Source organism: Urtica dioica, chromosome 6, assembly GCF_054948205.1.
Source record: "Urtica dioica subsp. dioica isolate 48M chromosome 6, U.dioica_male_clone48M_v1_H2, whole genome shotgun sequence".
Taxonomy (NCBI): domain Eukaryota; kingdom Viridiplantae; phylum Streptophyta; class Magnoliopsida; order Rosales; family Urticaceae; genus Urtica; species Urtica dioica.
The window spans coordinates 44,399,303-44,419,688 of record NC_142761.1 but is presented as its reverse complement, the minus strand read 5'-3'; the positions used below and the strand labels follow the sequence as shown (position 1 = coordinate 44,419,688).

The following is a 20,386-nucleotide window of genomic DNA, read 5'->3' as shown; positions in this document are numbered from 1 at the left end:
ATGATGAGGCCTCACGCAATACTTCATGGACATAATTCCAACACCTCAATCTCAATATAAATTTGTTCTCAACAAAACAGGTTTTAGAAGAAAATCCATAATATATGCATAGTAAATCTTCAAATTGAGATACAACCAATAATGACCACTTTTTTTAATGATGTTAACGAGCCGAGTCTATAACTTTTTGAAAATCTCAACATGAACAATTGGGTGAAGATATTTTCATAAATTATAGATATCACTTATCAGGCTGGTTCAACATGAACAATTGGGTGAAGATATTTTCATAAATTATAGATATCACTTATCAGGCTGGTTCATAAACTCATCAAAATTACATTCGCACACCATGATTAAGTAATATGATTTTGATTCATGATAAAGTAATAAGAGAAATTGTCTCAATTATCACCATTTAATAAGTTTTTTTTTCAATTTTTCACCAAAAGTTTAATTTGGCAAGAAATAATAGTAAGTTATTTATACAAATACAATTTTACCATGAGAAAATAACACATATATACCCTGTGTTTTAGTGAAATGTCGAGTTTAACCTTTGGTTTTCAAAAACGTCGAGTTCATACCTTATGTTTAACTAAAATGACGAAATTATACCCTCTGTTTAACTAAAATGACGCAATTATACCTTGAAATTGATAACAGTATCACAAATCTCCCTTTCATTGATATTAACTTTTATGTAAGAAAAACCGATCGAATCAAATCGAAACCAGTACCCTAATTTTCAAATTCTCAATTTTGAAATAAAATTAGCCTTAAATTGAAATTAAATAATAAAATTCATATCTCCCAATAGATTATTTCATTCCGTGTTCGAATTGCAACTCTAAATCTTTGATTATATGTTCGAAATTGTGATTTTTATGACTATCAACTGTCGATTTTTACTCATTTGCATCTTTTTGTGTTTTTCACGACTAAGACACTGTTGTTTATTTTTTAGTTTTTAAATAAATTACATATATGGCGTGAATGAATAAAGATAATTGGTGTTTATATATAAATATTATATTGAACGTCAATGAAAATTCAATAAAAAGAAGATTTGTGGTGCTGTTGTCTATTTCAAGGTATAATTGCGTCATTTTAGTTAAACAGATGGTATAATTTCGTCATTTTAGTTAAACAGAGGGTATGAACTCGATATTTTTTAAAACCAAAGGTTAAACTCGATATTTCACTAAAACACATGGTATATTTGTGTCATTTTCCCTTTTACCATTAACATGATGTCAACAATTGAGATCTATTGTTGACATCTGTAAGTTTTGGGTTTTCTATTTGTTGACATCAACATCTACTAGTAATATTTTTGGTCAAATTAAGTTTTTTTTGGAAAATTGGAAATTTTTTATCAAATGACGATAGTTAAGAGAATTCTCAAGAAATAACTCTTTGGCTAAAGATAATAATCTTCTCAAAACATGAGTAAAAAGTCTATGAATTCTGTAATCATTTTCCCAAAGTGAGTGTTTCTCTTTTTCTTTGTTTGAATTCTCTTAAAGTGGGTGTTACACATTAAGATGTGTGGCCCACCTGTATTAAAGATGCAACTCATAATCATTTTGAAAGGTATTTCACTTGCTCAAATATATATCTCAAATCGATTCGCGGAAATTCGGGGCTACGAATTGGATTTAAATTATGTTCAATTTTTTATCTATCAAAATTTAGCCTTTTTCCATGTTTGATTTGTAGACCAATAGTTTAAAAGGTAATTTAGTGTTTCAAATTTTTAATCAATCTTCTCGAAAGGTTAACCAATATGAAAAAGGTAAGTTCCGGGACTCAATTTTCTGAGGGAAATCATACAGTAATTTCCATACTGATTAATCATACTTTTTGTTTCCATACTGTATGATTTCCAGGGCTATGCTTCCATACTGTATGATTTCCGGGACTCAATTTTCTCGACATATGAAATTATTTACAAACCTCATCAGTTCGGAAATCATACAGTAATTTCCATACTGATAAATCAATTTTCTCGACACATGAAATTATTTACAAACTCATCAGTTCGGCCAAACAAAAATTCACCAAAAAGTAGATGGAACGCTAAGATTCTCTGTTTACGACCAAACGCTTCTAAAAAATACAACCACCCAACAACAATTTCATGTACTCCCTCAAAAAAAAAAAAAAAAAAAAAACCCTAATATTAATCAATATTGGGTCGCAACAATAAAATATAGCATCTCCTTACAACTTATCGTTATTAAGTACAGCCAAATAATGGCCAATAAAATGATACAATAATGAATGAAGCTATAGTATGATTTATAAGTAAAATCGGATTAATTCAAAAACCTCTTTGACCAGTGACAATATTTATATATAATTATATGACAAATTATGAAGGGAAAAAAAAAATATTGGAGATAACCTGAGACTGATTATCACTTTGGTACACATCTCACAACAAACAAACAAAAACAAAAACAAAAACCACAGCTGAAACCAGCAATTCACTGAGATATAGAACAGAACTCCAGACCAGAGAATAGACACTATCAAATGCCCGGTGGCTTGGTCGGTAAAACTCTTTTCAAGGATTTTCTCAATTTCTCTTCTTTCGTCATGCCTTATATAATTTTGGAAAAAGGTAAAAAAAAAAAAACTCGAAATACCTCCCTCATCGGTAACCACCGTACGGCTGCTGCGTGGGATTATAACCACCCGGTCCCATCATCGGATTATAACCGGGTACGTTTGACCCGCCCGGTGGTTGCATCGGAGGACCTTGACCCATTCCCATTCCCATTCCCATTCCCATTCCCATTTGCTGGTTGTTCATCATACCTTGACCGCCATAGTGACCCATACCCATCATCGGGCTCGGAGCCGGTCTGAGACCGCCGGCTCCGGCGCGGCCAATCCCGGAACCGGAACCCATCGCCTTTCCCATCGTCACCGTCGAAATCACCGGAGTCGCAGCGGGTTTCTCCATTCTCTTCTCTCTCCTGTTCAGCGCGTCGAAATCGACTCCTATGTCCGCCATCGGATTGATTTTAGCTGCACGTGAAACGAGCCGGAAAAAAAAATTACAAAAAAAAAAAAAAAACTAAGAAAACGCCAGGTTATCGTGTGATAAAACTATACTCACGTCCGGATATATTCAAATTAACGAGCCCTCTGCTCAGAGTATCGGCCCAGACCGTGGACTTGGTCTCGAACTTGTCTTTCGCCGGGTTCGGCGGCGTTGCTTGCGGAAGAAGGTTTCCCAGAACGTCGTTATTCCCCGCCGGTGGTGGTGGTGGTTGTGGTTGCGGTTGATAGCCAGCTTGTTGCGGAGCACGAATTCCCATCGGAGCGCCTTGTATTTGTTGTTGCTGTTGGTGATAAAAGTTTCCACCGTTGTTTGGAGCGGCGAATTGTCCTTGCGGTGGGAGATATTGACCGCCGTTGAACTGCGCGTTGGGAATCATATGAGAGGTCGTTGTCATGGCCGGAGCGTGATTCATATAATTCCCTTGAACCCCTTGAGGCTGAGGAACCGTGACCAGAGCCCCGGGACCGGGCTGTGGTTGAAAGTTCCCGTAAGGATTCGGCCCAGGAATTTGCTGCGGGAGAATATCGGCCAACACATCGGTGCTGCTCTGCTGCGAGGTTGAAAGCTCGGGAGGCAAAAAGTCCGGGTTCGACGACGGCGAGGCTTGAACGGTCGGAAAGCTCGTGGTGGAATAAGTCAGGCCCGAGAGAGGGTCCCCGAAGTCAAAGGTGGGTCCCGCCGCCGGGTCTGCCACGTGGAGCGAGGAGGCAGTGGAAGTGGAAGTCTGTGGTTGAGGAGGCTGGACTGTTTCAGAAGAAGGTACGGCCTTGAAAGGAGAGTCGCCAAATGGATCTCCAAAGGGCTAACCCAAATAAAACGAAAAGAGGATACGATATAAGAAGCAGCGAAAAAAAAGAAGAGAAGGCTCGGAATAACTATATAATCGAGAACTAGGTACCTGATTAGCAGAATGATTAGGTGGTGGGACATATGCAGACTCGGTTTCAGTCGGCACAATCGCCAGTGCCAATGAACCGAGCAAGTCCATCTCGGGATTGTTGGCACTAACTGGTGGAGTAGCTGATGATTTTTACACGAAAAAACAGAGAGCAAATGGATCAGTAACGAATAATAAAGTATTTTAGGCCTTGTTCAGAACGAAGTCACGGCCGTGGTAGTACCTGTAAATGAACTGCGCGGATCAAATTCATCAAAAGATTGCACTTCTGGGTTCGCCGGAGATACGGAAGTTTCGGGAGCAGCGGCGGTCGATTGGCTTGGGGCCGAAGAAATTACGGGCGAAGGAGATGCTTTTGGAATGGGTGCCACCGGAGCTTCAACTTCCCTGCTATCAACATATATATTTAATTATTTATTTTACCGGTGAAAATAAAAAAGTATGTCAGTAACTTTTTTCCATGAAGGATTATACCTCTCCAGATGGGCAGGACTTTTCGAGTCACTAACAGCCTCCTCATAACTTGGAGGAGCACCAATGTTTTGTTCGGAGAATTTCCTATCAAGCTTCCGACTGAAAAATTAAACAATTTCATACAACATATAAGAGATTTATTGATATTGTTCTCTTGAAACAATTACGCCAAACCAAGAGCATAACTATTGAAATGCATCGAGAAGAAATTTACCTTCCATCGACAGAATCCTCGGCCCTGGTCCCACTGCTGTCAAAGGAAGAAAGACATCAGCTAAGAACTAACTACATATACTTTATAGTAGTATGAAATAATAGATGATTTAGAACAAATTTCTCCTAATAATAGTAAGTTTATAAGAAAGATAATAAAAGACCGGAGACTTGTTTCTATTTGTTTGTTATCAATAATGAAGCTTCATAAGGTAGTGAAGGAAAGAAGATAGCATGACAACGACAAAAATTAATAAATAAATAAATAAAAAAGAGGAAACAAGAACTAGTAGGAGTCAAACCAAATGTCGTTGACCAACTTCTATTCTCACATACACCAAGTAAACATAATATAAAAGAGGATAGGCTGATAAAGTCAGTTAACAGTTGAGGGATATTATAAAGGATATTCTAATATGCAATTACATCATACCGGGAAGAATATTGACCATCATCCTCGACTGAACGATCTCTTTCTCTATCCGAGCTTCTACTTCTTTGAGCATATTGTTCATCATCAATGCTTTGGCTTCTTCCCCTGTAATTGTCATCTCTTCCGTAGCGATCCCCGTCACGGCTGTTTGAATCCCCGTTTTTTCCATATCGATCGTCACCCCATTCCCTTTCCTTTCCGTACCGATCATCATCCTTGCCGCCATAACGTCCTTCGTATCGGTCATCATCGTATCTGTCACCGTATCCGCCAGAACCAGGCCTGTACATTCCGCCTGTTGACGATGGGCTACGATACCTGTCCTCGGAAAGAAAAAATCTCGAATCTCAGTCACCGTCTCATTTTTCAATGGAAAACATAACATCTCAGCATGTAATATCTAATTTTCAATGCATCCCAGAAATAACATGCCAAATGGCGTAAAGAGAATTCCAAAAAAAAAAAAAAAAAATTGGAGTCACAGAGGCTTTTCATTTAAAACACAATCAAATTGATATATTCCTACAAAAATCTGTGTGATACAAGCAGTGAATGATGAATACTTGACTTGAATATTTTTTTGGCGTAACATGAACACCTGCTTTGGAAACAAAGAAAAGTAACTTCCTTTGATCTCTACATATGTTGAGATATCTCATATACTGAAAACCACAAATCCAGCCTAATTAGAATAGCGTCGGAACATGATATTATTGTTACGATATCAATTTGAACAACTAAAACGTGGCATGTTCTTTACTGAACCGTACATGAAAGTTGTTAGAAAGATTAAAGAAAATTAACCACTGGGCAACAGGCTGTTGCCAGACCTATTGAATATGTATGATTTAAAAAAAAAAAAATTGGCTATGTAAGCCACCTAAACTATAGGAATTGTAAATTAGCCAACCTTTGGTAAATACTTTGTAAATAGCCAACTTGCATACGTGGCAACCTATTAACTACCTATTTTTTACATGTTTGGCTGGGTTAAATAAATCTATTACTAATCTGTTAATAAATCCACTTGGCTATTTACAAGAAATTAACCAGAGGTGTGGCTATATAACTTAATAACCCGTTAAAAAATTTGAACCTCGCATGCCAGACACAATTTTACTATTTATTGTAGGGGAAAAAAAAAAAAAAAAAGAGAGTACTTCGAACTTTTTTGTCAAAGTAAATACCCGGGGGAAGGATATCCATGATGATTTAGAAATGTAGTATGAAACATGTATCATTAGCTAGTTAACTTACTTGTCTTTATTAGCCGCTGCTTTCTGTCTAACTTCAATAATTCTCTCTTTATCGTTCACTAGGGCCACAATACTTTGAGATTTCTTTCTGACATTGCTTCCCTGGTCTCGTCCACTGGAGTCAATGTATTGAAAATCCGACAACGTCTGTAGGGTAGGAAAGAAACATTTTATATTGATCAGAATCATTTCAAAAAGATACAACACAGAAATAAAGACCAAATTTCCAAGGGGAAAAAAAACAAAATGCAAGCATAATATGAATAGGAGATTACTGATATCTGATATGCATGCTCTCTGATCTCGTCGATGACACGCTCTGAGCCATGGGCTACCATGTATTCCAAAACAGTCAAAGCCTGATGAACGAGAAAAATCAGTCTCCTGAGCCACATTCCAATTAAATGAAAGTTCGAAACTTGAACCAAAAAAAAAAATCGATAACTATAAGCAATAAGTGCCTTGATGTTTAAAGGACCAGCATTGTCTCAAGATCAAAGATCCGACAATAATAGTATGAGACGTCAAATAAGAGTACGACCTTGTAAACATGCCGCCAATTTTTTCCAGTGTCGTTAATTCGTTTCCACACTACCGACATGATCATCTGGTATTCATGACTGCAAATAGTTCGAAAGTTAATCCAGCAACTTAAGGCATAGCAATAATATCATTAATCATTAATCATTAATCAGAGAACAAAATTACAAATCTTACTAGTTTCTTGAAGCCATTGCAATATCGGCAAGAAGCGATCCATGCGGACCCCAAGGCTCATTGCTAGTAGCATCGAGAACCTGTATATAAAAAATAAAAAAATCAGGAATACGGAATCAAATGTCCGCGTTGAACCTTGTTTTCAAATAGCCAAATAGCTTGAGAGCTACAAAGTGGAAAATGAAAGAAAGAAACGAAAAAGGAAAAACTGATACCTTCTGTTCTATACGAGGAACTTTAAGAACGTTTTTATTCACCTCTCTCTTGCTGCACGAAAAGAGCATTAAGATTTATCAATTTGCTGACTATGAATGAAAAAGAACTCGTGAATTTCATCAAATGGGAATCTTCTGAGATTAAAATTAAAGACTTACAGGTCTCTGACGGTTTGATCAAATACTTTCTTCATCGTTGTTGCTGCTGCTATTCGGAATAAATAAACGGCGAAACGAGGGACGAAAAGAAATAATTTTCCTCTTCAAGAATCACTCATTCACTGTTCCTAGGGTTTCAAAAAAACAACGAGAGATTCAATAAGCGTACAACATTTGACCAATGATCACTTGAAAATCAAGATTCCAGCTTTGAACCGTCAAATACCATCTTCCCAAATATAGATATTGAAATTTAGGAAGAAAGACATGAATACGATGACTAAAATGTCAGGTTCCATATCTTCAAATACATTAACACGAAATATTTAAGATTAATCTAATTTCCAGAGAAACAAATCATTCAAACAAAACTCTGCACTATTCGGGAAAGTATCAACAACAAAAAGACGAGCTCAATTTTGAAAATTCCTACAACACAATTATTCGAACGCGCAATCACAAAAATCATATCCACAAATACAGAAAAAGAAAAAAGGTAAAACCAAAATTTCGCGGTTGAATGAAGTAGCTAAAAAAAATAGAACAACAATACGCACCGAGAAAGAAAAAGGAATTAGATCTAAAAAAAAACGAGGAAATGTTCCTAGATCTAGTTGAGAGATGAGAACCTGAGCCAGACGATCGGAGAGCACTGGTCCGATCTGATCCGATCTGATTTGATCTGTAAGAGAGAGAGAGAGAGAGAGAGCTCGTTGCAGAGAAAACCTTGGAGCTCGGTTCTATGTCCGAATAACAGGAATTGAGAGAGAGAGAGATTTGGGGGTGTTTTTATGAATCTCTATAATTTCGGGGGCGAAAAGAAAGGCAAATGACGAGAAGAGAAAGACAGCGCAACTTCCACGCAGAGAATTTGTTAAAGCTTTGCTTTTCCCTTCTCTTCTTCTCAATTTTTTTTATTTTCTTTCCCTTTCCTTTTGAATGAATATGGTCTTGTGTTGTTGTTCTTGTTCGTTTGGTGGTGTTGTAATAATAAATTAAATATAATAATGTATTATTTTTATTTTATAAATATATATATTTATTAAAGTATTGATGAATTGTAATGATGTTGTTGTGTACTGTATTGCATAATTTGCATGTAAGAAAGAGTCGGTGGCTAAAGAAGACTGTTTCAAAGAGTCAAATGCTTGAAGACTCTCCTCGCACGTTAATTTATTTATTTACCAAATATTTCATTTGATATTAATTTCAATATCTACTGAAATCTTTTATTTTTCTATGGGAACTTAATCCTAATTAATAATTATAAGTGTAGTTTCAGTAGAGCCTCACTACACGAGTTATGTTAATAAGTCTTTTTTATATTAATGATAGGATTTAATAGCTCAAAAAATTATCAAATATTTAGTAATATAATTAGACATCACAAACAAACAAACAAAATATGTGAAATATATTTTTAAATTTATAAATAAGTTTTATAGAATAATTATTTTGAATATAATTTTTTTATCATGAGAGTTCGCAAACCTCTCATCTTTATTATATATGTTATGGATTCGGCTTTTTTACGATAGGCATTATAAATAAATTTTGATGGACCCTAAATCATCATCTGATCCGACATCACTATGAAAACGACCCACGTTGCACAACCTTCAAATGAGTCTCAAGTCGCACCACCACCGACGATGAAACTCAACACACCAATGGCCTTATGCAGTGTCGTTGACAAAGTTCTGCTATGGGAAAATTTTCACTAAAACTTTATTTTGGAGATGCAGATTCCCTTAATTTTAACGATTTTATCTATACTTTAATTTTTTTTTAAGATTCAAATTATTTTTCCGTTATTTTAACTGAAACGGTAAACTAAAAAAACAAGTCAAATGTACTGCTAACAATAAGGAATAAAATTGTATAAACAAATAAAACGAGGTATTATCATAATAAAATAAAATAAAAAAGTGAAATATTTATGAATAAAAATTTAAAACGATTTCCACGAAAGTGCCTTCACCGGATCGCACAAATTTGTCATACCTAATCCATCGAAACTCATCTTAATTTAGTCTCTCCCGTGGTCGAGCCGGGATAACAAATGGGCAGAATCACCGCCTACATCACGACAAAACCCCAACCGCCACTCGGTTTTATTTTAAGAAACTCTAAAGCATTTGCATATAGATAAATAGCTATCATTATTTTGGTAGTAAATTCATCAAACTATTTTTCCACAAATATTATCTTTCTTTCTTTTTTGGCGCCTATGTACAATAGGATTCGTGTAATATTTCGTTGTATATACATTACATTATTGAAATGGAACAAATATTGGACGCAAAATTGAGTCATGCATTGTATCTTATTCCATCCAAGATGCCTTGGCATTAGTAGTTTTCTTTTTATATGTTTAATAATGGCCCTAAAACCATATCGCACTACAAATCTGCAACAAGACACCCTTTTCATAACACCCACCCAAAAAAAAAAAAAAAAAACTATCACGCCTAATCAAATTGCAGTAAGAAGTGCTAATAAGTTAAGAGGTTCCCATGAAATATAGTTTACCAATTCAGTAATTGGTACCCAACTCTATTGCTTAGATGCTTTAGAACATGAAGAAGAAAGAAAGAAAGAAAAAAACACTCATTCAACATACCCTTCTTTTGACGCAGGAATAAAATAAAATAATACAGAGGATATCAGGAAGAAGAAGAAAAAGAAAGAACTTTTCGGTGAGGAAACGCAAATATGGGAGAGATTTGCAATTAATTACACAACAAGGCACAGGGCCTAATTGCAAAAAAAGAACTCGCTTTTTTATTTTTAACTAGGCGTGCCTTGCGATTTTTCTCGATAGGTAGCCTCTAAACACTCCTTGGCTCTGTGAACTTTTGACTGAATGTAAAAGCTCCCGTTTGTCGAGTTTCTCTCGAATAATGTATTGTATTTCTGCACACACGAGACGACCCAGGGAAACATTAGTAAATTTTAAAAAAATAAAAAAATAAAAAATACGCAAAGTGTTAGAATAGTTGCAGAGTTCGGGTATCAAACCTTCAAAACCTCTTCCCAGGCGGTTTCCTCGGTGACCCCAAGGATCTGCCTAGCTTCTTGCTCTGTCATGGCTTTCGCTCGCCGTGTCACGTTTTGCATTGTTTCTTGAGCAACACCGGATTTCGAGGCATCTAAAGTAAGCCAAAGATCGATTGTCAATGAATATTAACCGGATTAACAATCCATATCAAAGAAACCTAACGAACCTCCTTGAAGTAAAAGCAAATGAAAAAAAATATATATATATATCTTGTACGTTGATACAAAAAAATGACCCAGTGGTTTAATGACTGATGACTATAGAGAAAATAAAACACAAAGAAAATGAGATCTAGTTTACTCTTTTTGCAAATAGAAACTTCCAAGTCAAATTTAACATTCAGATGTTTAGTCATACAAAAGCTTTGAAATATAGATAGGCGCGCACACGCACACACACACACAATACTAATAAAAAAAAACAAATAGAGCAGTGGAATCAAAAGCGACTTTTATGGTACCATCTGAAAGGAATCTTCTGGTCATGGATCATGAAACAAGCATGTCGAAGAAAACATTGACCATTCACAATAAATTTCACTAAAAAATAGAGCTTGGAGACAACACTGAAGCAAGGGTGTCTCGGTTTCGATTTGCTGATATTGTCTGCGTTTGCATTTTGCAAACGTCATGGCTTTGGGAAATATTCTTTCGGTTTCAGTGAATAATGATGTTGGGATGGAATGGGTGGTTGGAGAAAAAAGCATTTTCGACATTTTATTCTTCTTGGGAATAAAAAGGCAAAAGATGGAGTTTTAGTTATCAATACGGTCACTTTAGCGACATTACGTTGTATTTGAAATCAATAAACATGTTGATTCTCAAGAATGAGCAGCTTCGGTTGAACTGTTAAGTAGATCTAAATAACAAGCTTGTAGCCTTGTGGAGAGTTCGTTAAATATAATCATATGGTTGCAAGAGTTTATTTTCTGATCTTTTTCAATAATGATATTTATCAGTCCTAATACGTGGACACAGGACATAATGATCAATGACCAATCATAAACAATAAAACAATAAACATTGTCTGTTTCGGGAAATGGTTTGTTATCAAGTTCCTAGTAAAAAAATACAGAAAGATCATATCCAGAAACGCCATTCAATATAGTAAGTATCACAGCACGCAATAATTTTCCTACAGCATCTGATATTTTCTGGCACTGATTGTTACAAAGTTTCGTAAGAGTTTTCCAATGCTTAAAAGTCTGTAACAAGGGTATCTGTTAATGAAGAATATGGTGAAGCAACAGTTTTCCTAAACAATCCGACTAATGAGATGAAGAGTTATGGATTAGAAAAAGAATCATTGTCCGTCTGGAAATATCCCATAGGCTTTACAAATGAGATCACGGGCAATATAGTCACTAGTTTAAAAAATATATATATGAATTTTACTTTTTTCTTTAATACAAACTTACAAAATGGTTAAAACGAATTATCTTTTGGTTAAGACATGTATTTAGATAAGCACAGCGATCCAACCTAGCTACCCTTTGGGCAGTTTTAATCAACAACCAGCAAGTTCAATTTGACGTTGACAGACAAAGTGATTATCCCACTCTCAATAAAATTACAACACGCAGTAAAACCCACCTCTTCTGAATTTCATCTATTTGTAAAAGTCAAAATTTAAATTTAAAAAAAAAAAAGAACACATAATACGAAACCACTCGAGAGACAAAACGAAAGTATAATGTATACATTCCATTACTACTCAAAAACCACTATTAATGACAAACTAAATAATGCAACATAGTCATCTATAAACACAAGGTGATTCTAATCGCTCACACAACGTCATACACCCAATTGAAAATCCACGCTTATTCTAATTCAACTCGAGCATTCTAATACCACCGTGTCGGATTTCAAAGACCGAATCGCCACCCGCATAAAACATGTTTATTGCAATAAGCATGTCATAGGAATTAGGATCATTAATGAACTAGAAAGTACTTACTATTTAATGCCTGACGGTATGCTTGAAAAAATGCCCGGGCCAATATACCACCACCCATAACAATCAGATTCGCGAGAATTTTGGCAGCCTGCAAAGAGAAGAAAGAAGAGCAATCGCCGATTAAAATTTGATTCAAGTTAAGCACTTATTAAGCTCCAAGTAAAATCAAAATAATTCTCAAGCTGTTTCAAGAGCTTAAAAGCCACCAAAAAAAAATAATAATAATTATTCCCATACACAACGCAAAAACTAAACAATTCTATACCATAAAATTTATGCCTCGAGCCAAATCGGTGCCTCTATGTTTCACATACATGCATATCAAACACAAATCAGTCACAACGAACATAGACTCTGAACATGGCAATCAATAACAAAAGTACATGAAAAATCTCACTAGAAACTTGATCATCACTTCGAGAAAAATGAGACGACCGTGCTCATTGCAAAGTCATGGAAGCTAAGAAAAACCTAATCAGACTCTCCAATCAATTCTGTCTCATCACCAGGTTCGACCAAGTGTATGCAATAATTTTTTTTTTTTTTTATGATTTTCATCCCTAGGCTTTCTCGGCAATCAATTTGATAGTTTCAAAAGGAAAAGAAGAAACAGAAAACACGTACCATAGCTGAGAGAATCAGAGATTAGGTCTCTCTCTAATTAGGGTTCGGACGATTGGCCGCGATATTCGGAAAACGAATTCGGAGAGAGCTATTTTGGAGAAATACTTTGGCTCTGCGGAGAGCGAGACAGACTCGAGAGAGTTCGGAAAAGAGAAGAGAAAGACAACACGAAGACGGCAGAGACTAATAAATTTGTGTTTTTCGTTTCGCTTAGCCCTTTTGCATTTCTAGTGTTTTTCTTTTTTTTCTTTTCAATTTAGTCCCTATGGGAATGTTTTAACTTTTAACTCTACATGAAACTGAGGAAGAAGAAGAAAAAGAATGAACATGAAATCATTTCTATGAACTCCATATGAAAATCAGTTTTAAATTTGTAAGTTATAGGCTTTAAACTCTTGTAGATGAAATTCAAATTAATCGAAACACAAAATCACGAAGTAAGATAATGGAATAAGGTGTTGTAAGTTGCTTGCAATAAAGAAATGAGAATAAATATTTAAATATGATGTTTTCGAAGTACAATGAATCAATAAACAAAGAAACAATGTGCGTGCGTAAAGAATTAGATGCTTTTTCGACGTTCTATGTAACTATTTATTGTAAAATAACTAGCTTGCGAGCTCAAAGACTTGTTAGGTCATGCTTATGCAAATCGTAATTTTGTAAGTTATAGGCTTCAAACTCTTGTAGATGAAATTCAAATTAATCGAAACACAAAATCACGAAGTAAGATAATGGAATAAGGTGTTGTAAGTTGCTTGCAATAAAGAAATGAGAATAAATATTTAAATATGATGTTTTCGAAGTACAATGAATCAATAAACAAAGAAACAATGTGCGTGCGTAAAGAATTAGATGCTTTTTCGACGTTCTATGTAACTATTTATTGTAAAATAACTAGCTTGCGAGCTCAAAGACTTGTTAGGTCATGCTTATGCAAATCGTAATTGTGATTAGTTGTCACATGTTAGCAAAATGATTTAGCATTTGTGTTAGTTTCAAATAGTCTAGAATATTCTAAGAATTGCTTATATAAAGGCAAATATAAAAGAAAAATAGGGGAAATGAATATCAAAACAAACTTGTATTTTTGTATATTCTCTGTATTTTCGATACCATGTCTTTAGGCACGTATCAACTGGTATCAGAACAAGCTCCGTCTTGATAGATTCCAACACTCGGAGTGGTTACTTGGAACCAAGAAAGGGGTGCCAATCGTGACCAACGAGGACATTGATTTTTCAAATTCATCATCCTTTCTTGGCCGGCAAGGAAACGTTGTTCGAGGCATGTGAACTGTCGTTCGAAGCATTGGGATAGCTAGTCGTCCAAAGCCATTTATGGCTCTGATACCAATTGATATAACTCTTTGGGTAGAACTCATCATCAAAAGCTAATTATTAAGGAGAGGGTGCTCAAAAAGTTATAAACTGATACAATAAGCTCATATTTTGAAAAATGATTTCAACTAGTGGTAATTTTGATATTTTGGACTAAAATAATAATTATATTTTTAGACACTTTAACTAATAATTGTAGACTTATACATCTACAATTGTTATTAATTGTAGACTCATAAGTCTGCAGTTTATGAGATTGTTATTAATTGTAGACTCATAAGTCTGCAGTTTATGAGAGCTATCTATTTTCATATTTACACTTAACTAGTAATTGTAGACTTATCTACAATTATTATTAATTGTAAACTCACAAGTCTACAATTTATGGCAACTAACTACTATAACACAACCATTCAATAATCCTATCTTTAAAACTACTATTTCATCACTACGAAACCACTCGAGTATGTCAAAAATTTATCGTTTTTCGTATGGAAGACTTTTCTTCTAACAAGATAACAACATTTATAAATTCGACATAAAATGGTTATCATTTTGAAGCCAAAATTCGACAAGATGTTGAATAGAAATCTTCCGTCTGTTTTCACCAAATCTTAAACCCAAATGCAATGAAAATCGCTAAAATACCTATATATTGAATTAAATCCTTGATATTCTGCATCTGAATTAAATATAGAGATGTGGTCTAAAGCCAATATAGCAATAACTCAACTCAAATGCAAATGTACTCAACATAAGAGTAACAAAAACAAACACGTCCAACAAAATATAGGTCTACAAAAATCTGTCTCAAAGCACAAAATAAATACTACTAAACAAAGGAGTCCAAAAAAGAGCAAACAAAAATCGGTTTCAAAGATTTCAAGCCTTGACTTTGCCGTAGAACCTGGCCTTCTCGTCCAGAGTCTGGAAGCGACTGTGACCGTTCTTGGCAGAGGTGTCGATGAACTTGAGATTGATATTCTCTGTTGCGAGCCTCGAAGTCTGTTTGAGCAGAGATTGCCTCAGAGTCACGACCCTCTTCTTTGGTCCGACGCAGCAACCCTTGATCATGATGTAATCTTCCTTGACCACACCGTAATGAGGGAATCCACCGATCGGAGTGATGTCCTTCTCGGTCCTGAATTAAACAAGCAAATAAGAAACCCATTTGGATTAGTATTATTAAATCTAATTAAACTGTAAAAAATGAGATATTTATATAACAAAAAAATAAACTCGATATTTGACAAATTAATTTCAGAACATTTGAACTCTTTTGAATTGAAACCGTAAAAAACAAGGAAGTTACTGTAAAAAAAAGAAATATTTATGAAATTAAAAAGTAAACGTGCTATTTAAGGGATTATTTTAAGACGAATTTGCCCCTTCTATTTATATAAACTGTAAACAATAAACAAAAAAAAAAGTCAAATAAAGTGTAAACAAGGAAAATACTGTAAAACTATTGATCTATAATATAGATTTTCACACCAAATAAATTAAAATTTATGAGATAAAAAAAGTAAAACATGCTATTCGAGGGATTATTTTCAGAAGATTTTGACAGAAGAAAATACTGTGAAAAAAAATAGATATTTATGAAATAAATAAAAAAGAAAAGGAATGAGCTTTGAGTTCGGACCTGTCAAACTCGGTCATGGCGTTGTGAGACTCTTGGCCGGCCTTTCCGAGCTTGTAAATCTTCTTGTTCATCTCGGTACGGTGATGGTAACCGTTCTGACCGGCCCTAGCGACGGTGAAGGAGACTCTAGCCGGGTGCCACGCTCCGATACAGGCGACCTTGCGGAGCCCACGGTGGGTCTTCCTCGGAAGACGGGTCACGCCCCAACGGGTCACGACTCCCTCGTAACCCTTTCCTTTTGTGACTCCGATGATGTCAATCATCTCGTCCTTTTGGAACACTGCGTCGATCGGAATCTGCTTCTCGAAGAAGCTGTACGCAAAGTCGACCTTCTGGGCAATGTCTCCTCCGTTCACCTGGATCTCCATCACGTGGGCTTTCTTTTGCTTCAAACCCTTCATCTTCCTGATCTGAAAACAACAAAAACCCAATCCAATTTTACGAGCCAAGCAAAAACAATAGATTATAAACTGTTAATTAACCCGAGATACCTCATTTTATAACTTTTTTCCCGAGAAAAGAATACCTTTTATTTTCCTTTATTTTTTACATTTTTTTAATTTGTTTACAAATTGATTCAACTTTTTTGTAATTTTTAATTAACCAAGCTACCTTATTCTATTTTCCAAAAATATCTCACATCTCATTCTTATTCAAGAAAACTTGCTTTTACAAATTTAAAACATATACCTAGTCGATTAATTTAAATGAAATGAAGATTTATCCTTGCTATTTACAAATTTATACGACTTTTTCTTTGTCGTTTACATCTCAATTCAATATACATGAAAAAATCATTCAATGAAAAGAATTAAAACAAAAGTTATTTACTGAATACTACCATCTTCAAATGAGGAATTGATCAGTATAGTTTCGGCTACAAGGTAAAAAAAAACAACGGGGTTGAAATTATATACCTGGGTGTGAGCAAGAACACGGATGACGGTACAGTACTTCTTGAGCTTCTCGAGCTGGGATTGAATCTCCTTTTTGCCCTCGTCAGATTCGTACTTCCTCGAGTACTTAGTGAAGGCCTTCTTCTTGGACTTGCACCAGTTTTTGTAGAATCTCCTTCTGAGCTCTTCGCTCAAATGCTGAGCCCAAACAGTCTTTAGGCACCGAAGACCGTGAGGGGTCTTGATGTAACCCACAACTCCCACAACCACCATTGGAGGCACTTCCACGATCGTCACAGCCTCGCAAGTCTCCTTCTTGTGGAGCTCTATGAAAATCACGCAAAAAAAATTGTTATTACAATTCACTCGTACATATATATATATAGAAACCGATATTGGAGAAATTTCATTTTTAGAACAATATCATATTCTACAAGGGGTGTGCAAGAAACAAAATTATTTAGGGGGGTATATATGAAAACATTATATAATTGTGGGCTAAAATGTAAAAATTGATTGAAGGTATTTCCATAATGGTCACAGCTTCGCAGGCTCTTTGTGGAGCTCTAGTTATTACGATTCAAAAGTAAATTACATGAAAAAAAACACTTACAATATTGGGCTAAGATAAAAATTTGGGGAAAAAAATTAGGAAGTGGTCACAGCCTCTGAAGTTAGTTTTAAAATGTACAGCTCAAAGTTATTATCAGAATTCAAAAATATTCTGAATTGACACATATAAAACGGAAGAAAAAAATTAGAAACATATTCAGGAAATCCAAAGTGTATTCTTTTTCGGTGACATTTTACTTCCAAAAGTACAAAGAAACAAAACTGCTTTTTGCATTCAGTTTATAATTTATTTGAAATCCGAAACGAAAACAAAAGCAACTCATATAGACGACACGACGAAAACAAGTTCAGATTCACAAGCAAGTCTATATTCTGGAACCTGAGAAAATCTATAAAGCTTTTCATTTCAGTTATTAACATTTATATTCAATCTTACTACAGAAAAATCGACTCACTTGATCCAGGCTTCTCAACATCCCTAACAATGTGAGTCATGCCAGCCTTGTAACCAAGGAAAGCAGTCAATCTACATGGCTTCGATTGATCGTCCTTAGGAAAAGCCTTCACTGAAAATCAGAAGCTTTATAAATCAGAAACAAGCTTTCACAAACAGAACAAAAAAGATCTGCGTCGAAAAAAAACAAAAAGATGAGAAACCTTTTCCTCTGTGACGAGCAGCTCTCTTCCTGGGAAGGAAACCGAGAGAACCGTGCCTTGGGTGCTCGAACTTCCTGTGCGACATCGTTCCCTGGAAACGAATACACGAATCAATCAACCAATCACAACACGTTCGAATCTATGAATCCGATCGAGCGAACGGAAAAAGAGCTCTCTCACTCTCTCTCTCTCTCTCTCTCTCTCTCTCTCTCTCTCTCTCTCTCTCTCTCTCGTGCGGCGATTAGATTACCTGGTTCTGGTGAGCCGAGTTCAGAAGATGATGATACGGGAAAACCCTAAAGAGAGTATTTTTAGTGAGTAGGGTTTTCGGCTTTTAATAGTCTCGAACGATGATGAGATTTTATTTTGGGTCCAATTCACCAAGGCCTGTCAAGAGACAGATCGAGAAAAGCTCATTTGAAGCCCATTCGATCGGCCCAATTTGTTTCACTTAATTCTCTAGACACCCATATTTTTTTCAAGGAAAAATTGCAACTAGTAGAAAATTTGATATTTTGACAAAAATAAACTAAATTTTATTTCTGAAAATTTCTACCAGTAAATGTAGACCAATATATCTAAAATTGTTGGTATTGTAGACTTATAAGTCTACAGTTTATAATAACTGTATAGTTTCATGTCTACAGTTACTAATAGAAATGTCTAAAAACATAGTTTAATTTATTTTGGTATAAAATATCAAAGTTGATACTATTTGTGGTCATTTCCTTTTTTTCAAATGTTTTTCTGGAATATCTCGTGAGTTGAATATATTTGGACCAAAATAGCCTTTGAGAATATTTTAAATACTTATGAAACCTAAAACCTTCTCATATCCATCCGCAAAATCTCTTCATGACAATCTAAAAAGATAAATTTCATAAATTGGGCCTCAAAATTAATCAAATATCAAGACTAATCTAATTACTTGGAAAATATTCAAAATTTGACTTTTATATACAAAAATGGACAAAAATGCCCTTAAAACCATAAAACCATATGTTCATCTCTTTTCACTTATTCACACTCACTTACTCTCTCCATCTGTCATGGATTCTCTCCCTCTCTCACCAGCGTCCAAAATCCAACCGGGCATGGCAGTGTGCGACCTTATACAACACCGTATGAAGGCGGATGAAGGAGTATGACGGCGTACGAGGCAACTCTTCGACTTTCAGCGATGGCTGAGGTCGAGCTCTCAAAATGCCTAAAAGTCGGGTTTTCATAATTTTTTGTGTTAAATCTCATTTTAGATAGTTTGAATAATGATTAAGATAGTTATTAGATTGTTAGGATTGATTTAGATCATATTTCAAAAGTTAGGGTTTTAATTTGAGGGTAAAATACGATTATGATGAACTTCATGATATGTACGATATACGATGTCGTATGATAGGATACGATGAATTTAACCGAAGTGATCTACCAAATCACCACATATACCCGCAATGATCCGCAAATCACTGCAGCCAACTGTGCCAGAGCCGATGTGGATGACCGCATGTCACCGTAGATCTGGATTTCACGGGATATGGAAAATGCACAAAAAATACGAAACCCTAAATATTCGAAACATCGAATGTTGTAAACATATTAGTTAATTTAATTTTTTTTTTATATATAAAAACATCAAATTTGATCAACAAAACTCTCATTTCCATCTAAAACCTTATTTTTTCATTAATATCTGAACTTAAAAAGATAAGAGAAGAGTGAAATGAGAGCAATGACGCGACGATGAGCTCTAGCAGCATGCAGTAAACTGCAGCGAACGAGTGGTAACCATGACTGCGTGCCGTGAACGACGGCCAAATTGAAAGAATGAGAGCAAGGAAACCTAAATATCACCCAAATCACGGAAACCTAAATAAACTCGAGCCACATGGGAGCGAATGAAAGCGTCGACCACAGGAACGACCCAAACACACCTTGGACCACTATGATCCCAAAAGATGGGACCCACATTACCTCTCGTTCCTCTTTCGCCACGACTCTGAGCTCTGTGGCGAAGAAGGCGCGAGAGATCCCTCTGGCCCACAAGGACGATGAGGTGGAAGGCGACGCGCATCGGCCTAGTAAGATAAGTTAGAATATTGAAAAGTATGGTGTAAAAGAGTATTTTTGTAAAATAAATATATTTTAAATCATAAACATTTGACACATAGCTATTGAAATATATTTTAAATCATA

At 35.4% G+C, this 20,386-nt stretch overlaps 3 protein-coding genes across 7 annotated transcripts; all 3 read right to left on the bottom strand.

The window, feature by feature from the left end:
- Nucleotides 1-2,169: 2,169 nt before the first annotated feature.
- Nucleotides 2,170-8,444, bottom strand: LOC149394529 (clathrin interactor EPSIN 2-like). 5 transcript variants are annotated; one of them, XM_089616793.1, is made up of 14 exons: nt 8,071-8,444; nt 7,442-7,569; nt 7,283-7,334; nt 7,068-7,147; nt 6,892-6,970; nt 6,626-6,709; nt 6,352-6,497; nt 5,095-5,412; nt 4,663-4,698; nt 4,449-4,547; nt 4,198-4,364; nt 3,975-4,096; nt 3,131-3,878; nt 2,170-3,039 (listed from the first exon to the last, which is right to left on the bottom strand). In XM_089616793.1, the coding sequence occupies exons 2-14, from the start codon at nt 7,474-7,476 to the stop codon at nt 2,660-2,662; spliced, it is 2,346 nt and encodes a 781-aa protein (XP_089472919.1). In that variant the 5' UTR covers nt 7,477-7,569; nt 8,071-8,444; the 3' UTR covers nt 2,170-2,659. The 5 variants fall into 5 exon arrangements, with proteins under 5 accessions (XP_089472919.1, XP_089472921.1, XP_089472923.1 ...); XM_089616795.1 differs by having other exon boundaries at nt 4,198-4,361; XM_089616797.1 differs by having other exon boundaries at nt 4,663-4,695.
- A 1,508-nt stretch (nt 8,445-9,952) lies between these two features.
- On the bottom strand, nt 9,953-13,255 carry TXR1 (Protein Transporter, Pam16). The gene is made up of 4 exons (XM_089616427.1): nt 13,086-13,255; nt 12,462-12,549; nt 10,463-10,593; nt 9,953-10,357 (listed from the first exon to the last, which is right to left on the bottom strand). The coding sequence occupies exons 1-4, from the start codon at nt 13,086-13,088 to the stop codon at nt 10,232-10,234; spliced, it is 348 nt and encodes a 115-aa protein (XP_089472553.1). The 5' UTR covers nt 13,089-13,255; the 3' UTR covers nt 9,953-10,231.
- Nucleotides 13,256-15,061: 1,806 nt separating this feature from the next.
- On the bottom strand, nt 15,062-18,570 carry LOC149394527 (large ribosomal subunit protein uL3y). The gene is made up of 6 exons (XM_089616986.1): nt 18,447-18,570; nt 18,197-18,287; nt 17,995-18,105; nt 16,988-17,292; nt 16,071-16,480; nt 15,062-15,566 (listed from the first exon to the last, which is right to left on the bottom strand). The coding sequence occupies exons 2-6, from the start codon at nt 18,279-18,281 to the stop codon at nt 15,308-15,310; spliced, it is 1,170 nt and encodes a 389-aa protein (XP_089473112.1). The 5' UTR covers nt 18,282-18,287; nt 18,447-18,570; the 3' UTR covers nt 15,062-15,307.
- Between the last annotated feature and the right edge of the window lie 1,816 nt (nt 18,571-20,386).

Bases quoted from the DNA above. Each gene is read 5' to 3' on its own strand.
- LOC149394529 (XM_089616793.1), bottom strand. From the start codon at position 7,476: ATGAAGAAAGTATTTGATCAAACCGTCAGAGACCT. The intron at 4,365-4,448 runs GTATAATCCTTC...ATATGTTGATAG, and splicing joins AGTCCTGCCCATCTGGAGAG to CAGGGAAGTTGAAGCTCCGG. The intron at 3,879-3,974 runs GTACCTAGTTCT...TATTTGGGTTAG, and splicing joins CTAATCATTCTGCTAATCAG to CCCTTTGGAGATCCATTTGG.
- TXR1 (XM_089616427.1), bottom strand. The intron at 10,594-12,461 runs GTAAGTACTTTC...GGCTTACTTTAG, and splicing joins ATACCGTCAGGCATTAAATA to ATGCCTCGAAATCCGGTGTT. The intron at 10,358-10,462 runs GTTTGATACCCG...TCGTGTGTGCAG, and splicing joins CCTGGGAAGAGGTTTTGAAG to AAATACAATACATTATTCGA.
- LOC149394527 (XM_089616986.1), bottom strand. From the start codon at position 18,281: ATGTCGCACAGGAAGTTCGAGCACCCAAGGCACGGTTCTCTCGGTTTC. The intron at 17,293-17,994 runs GTGAGTCGATTT...TGATTTTCATAG, and splicing joins TGTTGAGAAGCCTGGATCAA to AGCTCCACAAGAAGGAGACT. The intron at 16,481-16,987 runs GTATATAATTTC...TGTTGTTTTCAG, and splicing joins GTGTTCTTGCTCACACCCAG to ATCAGGAAGATGAAGGGTTT.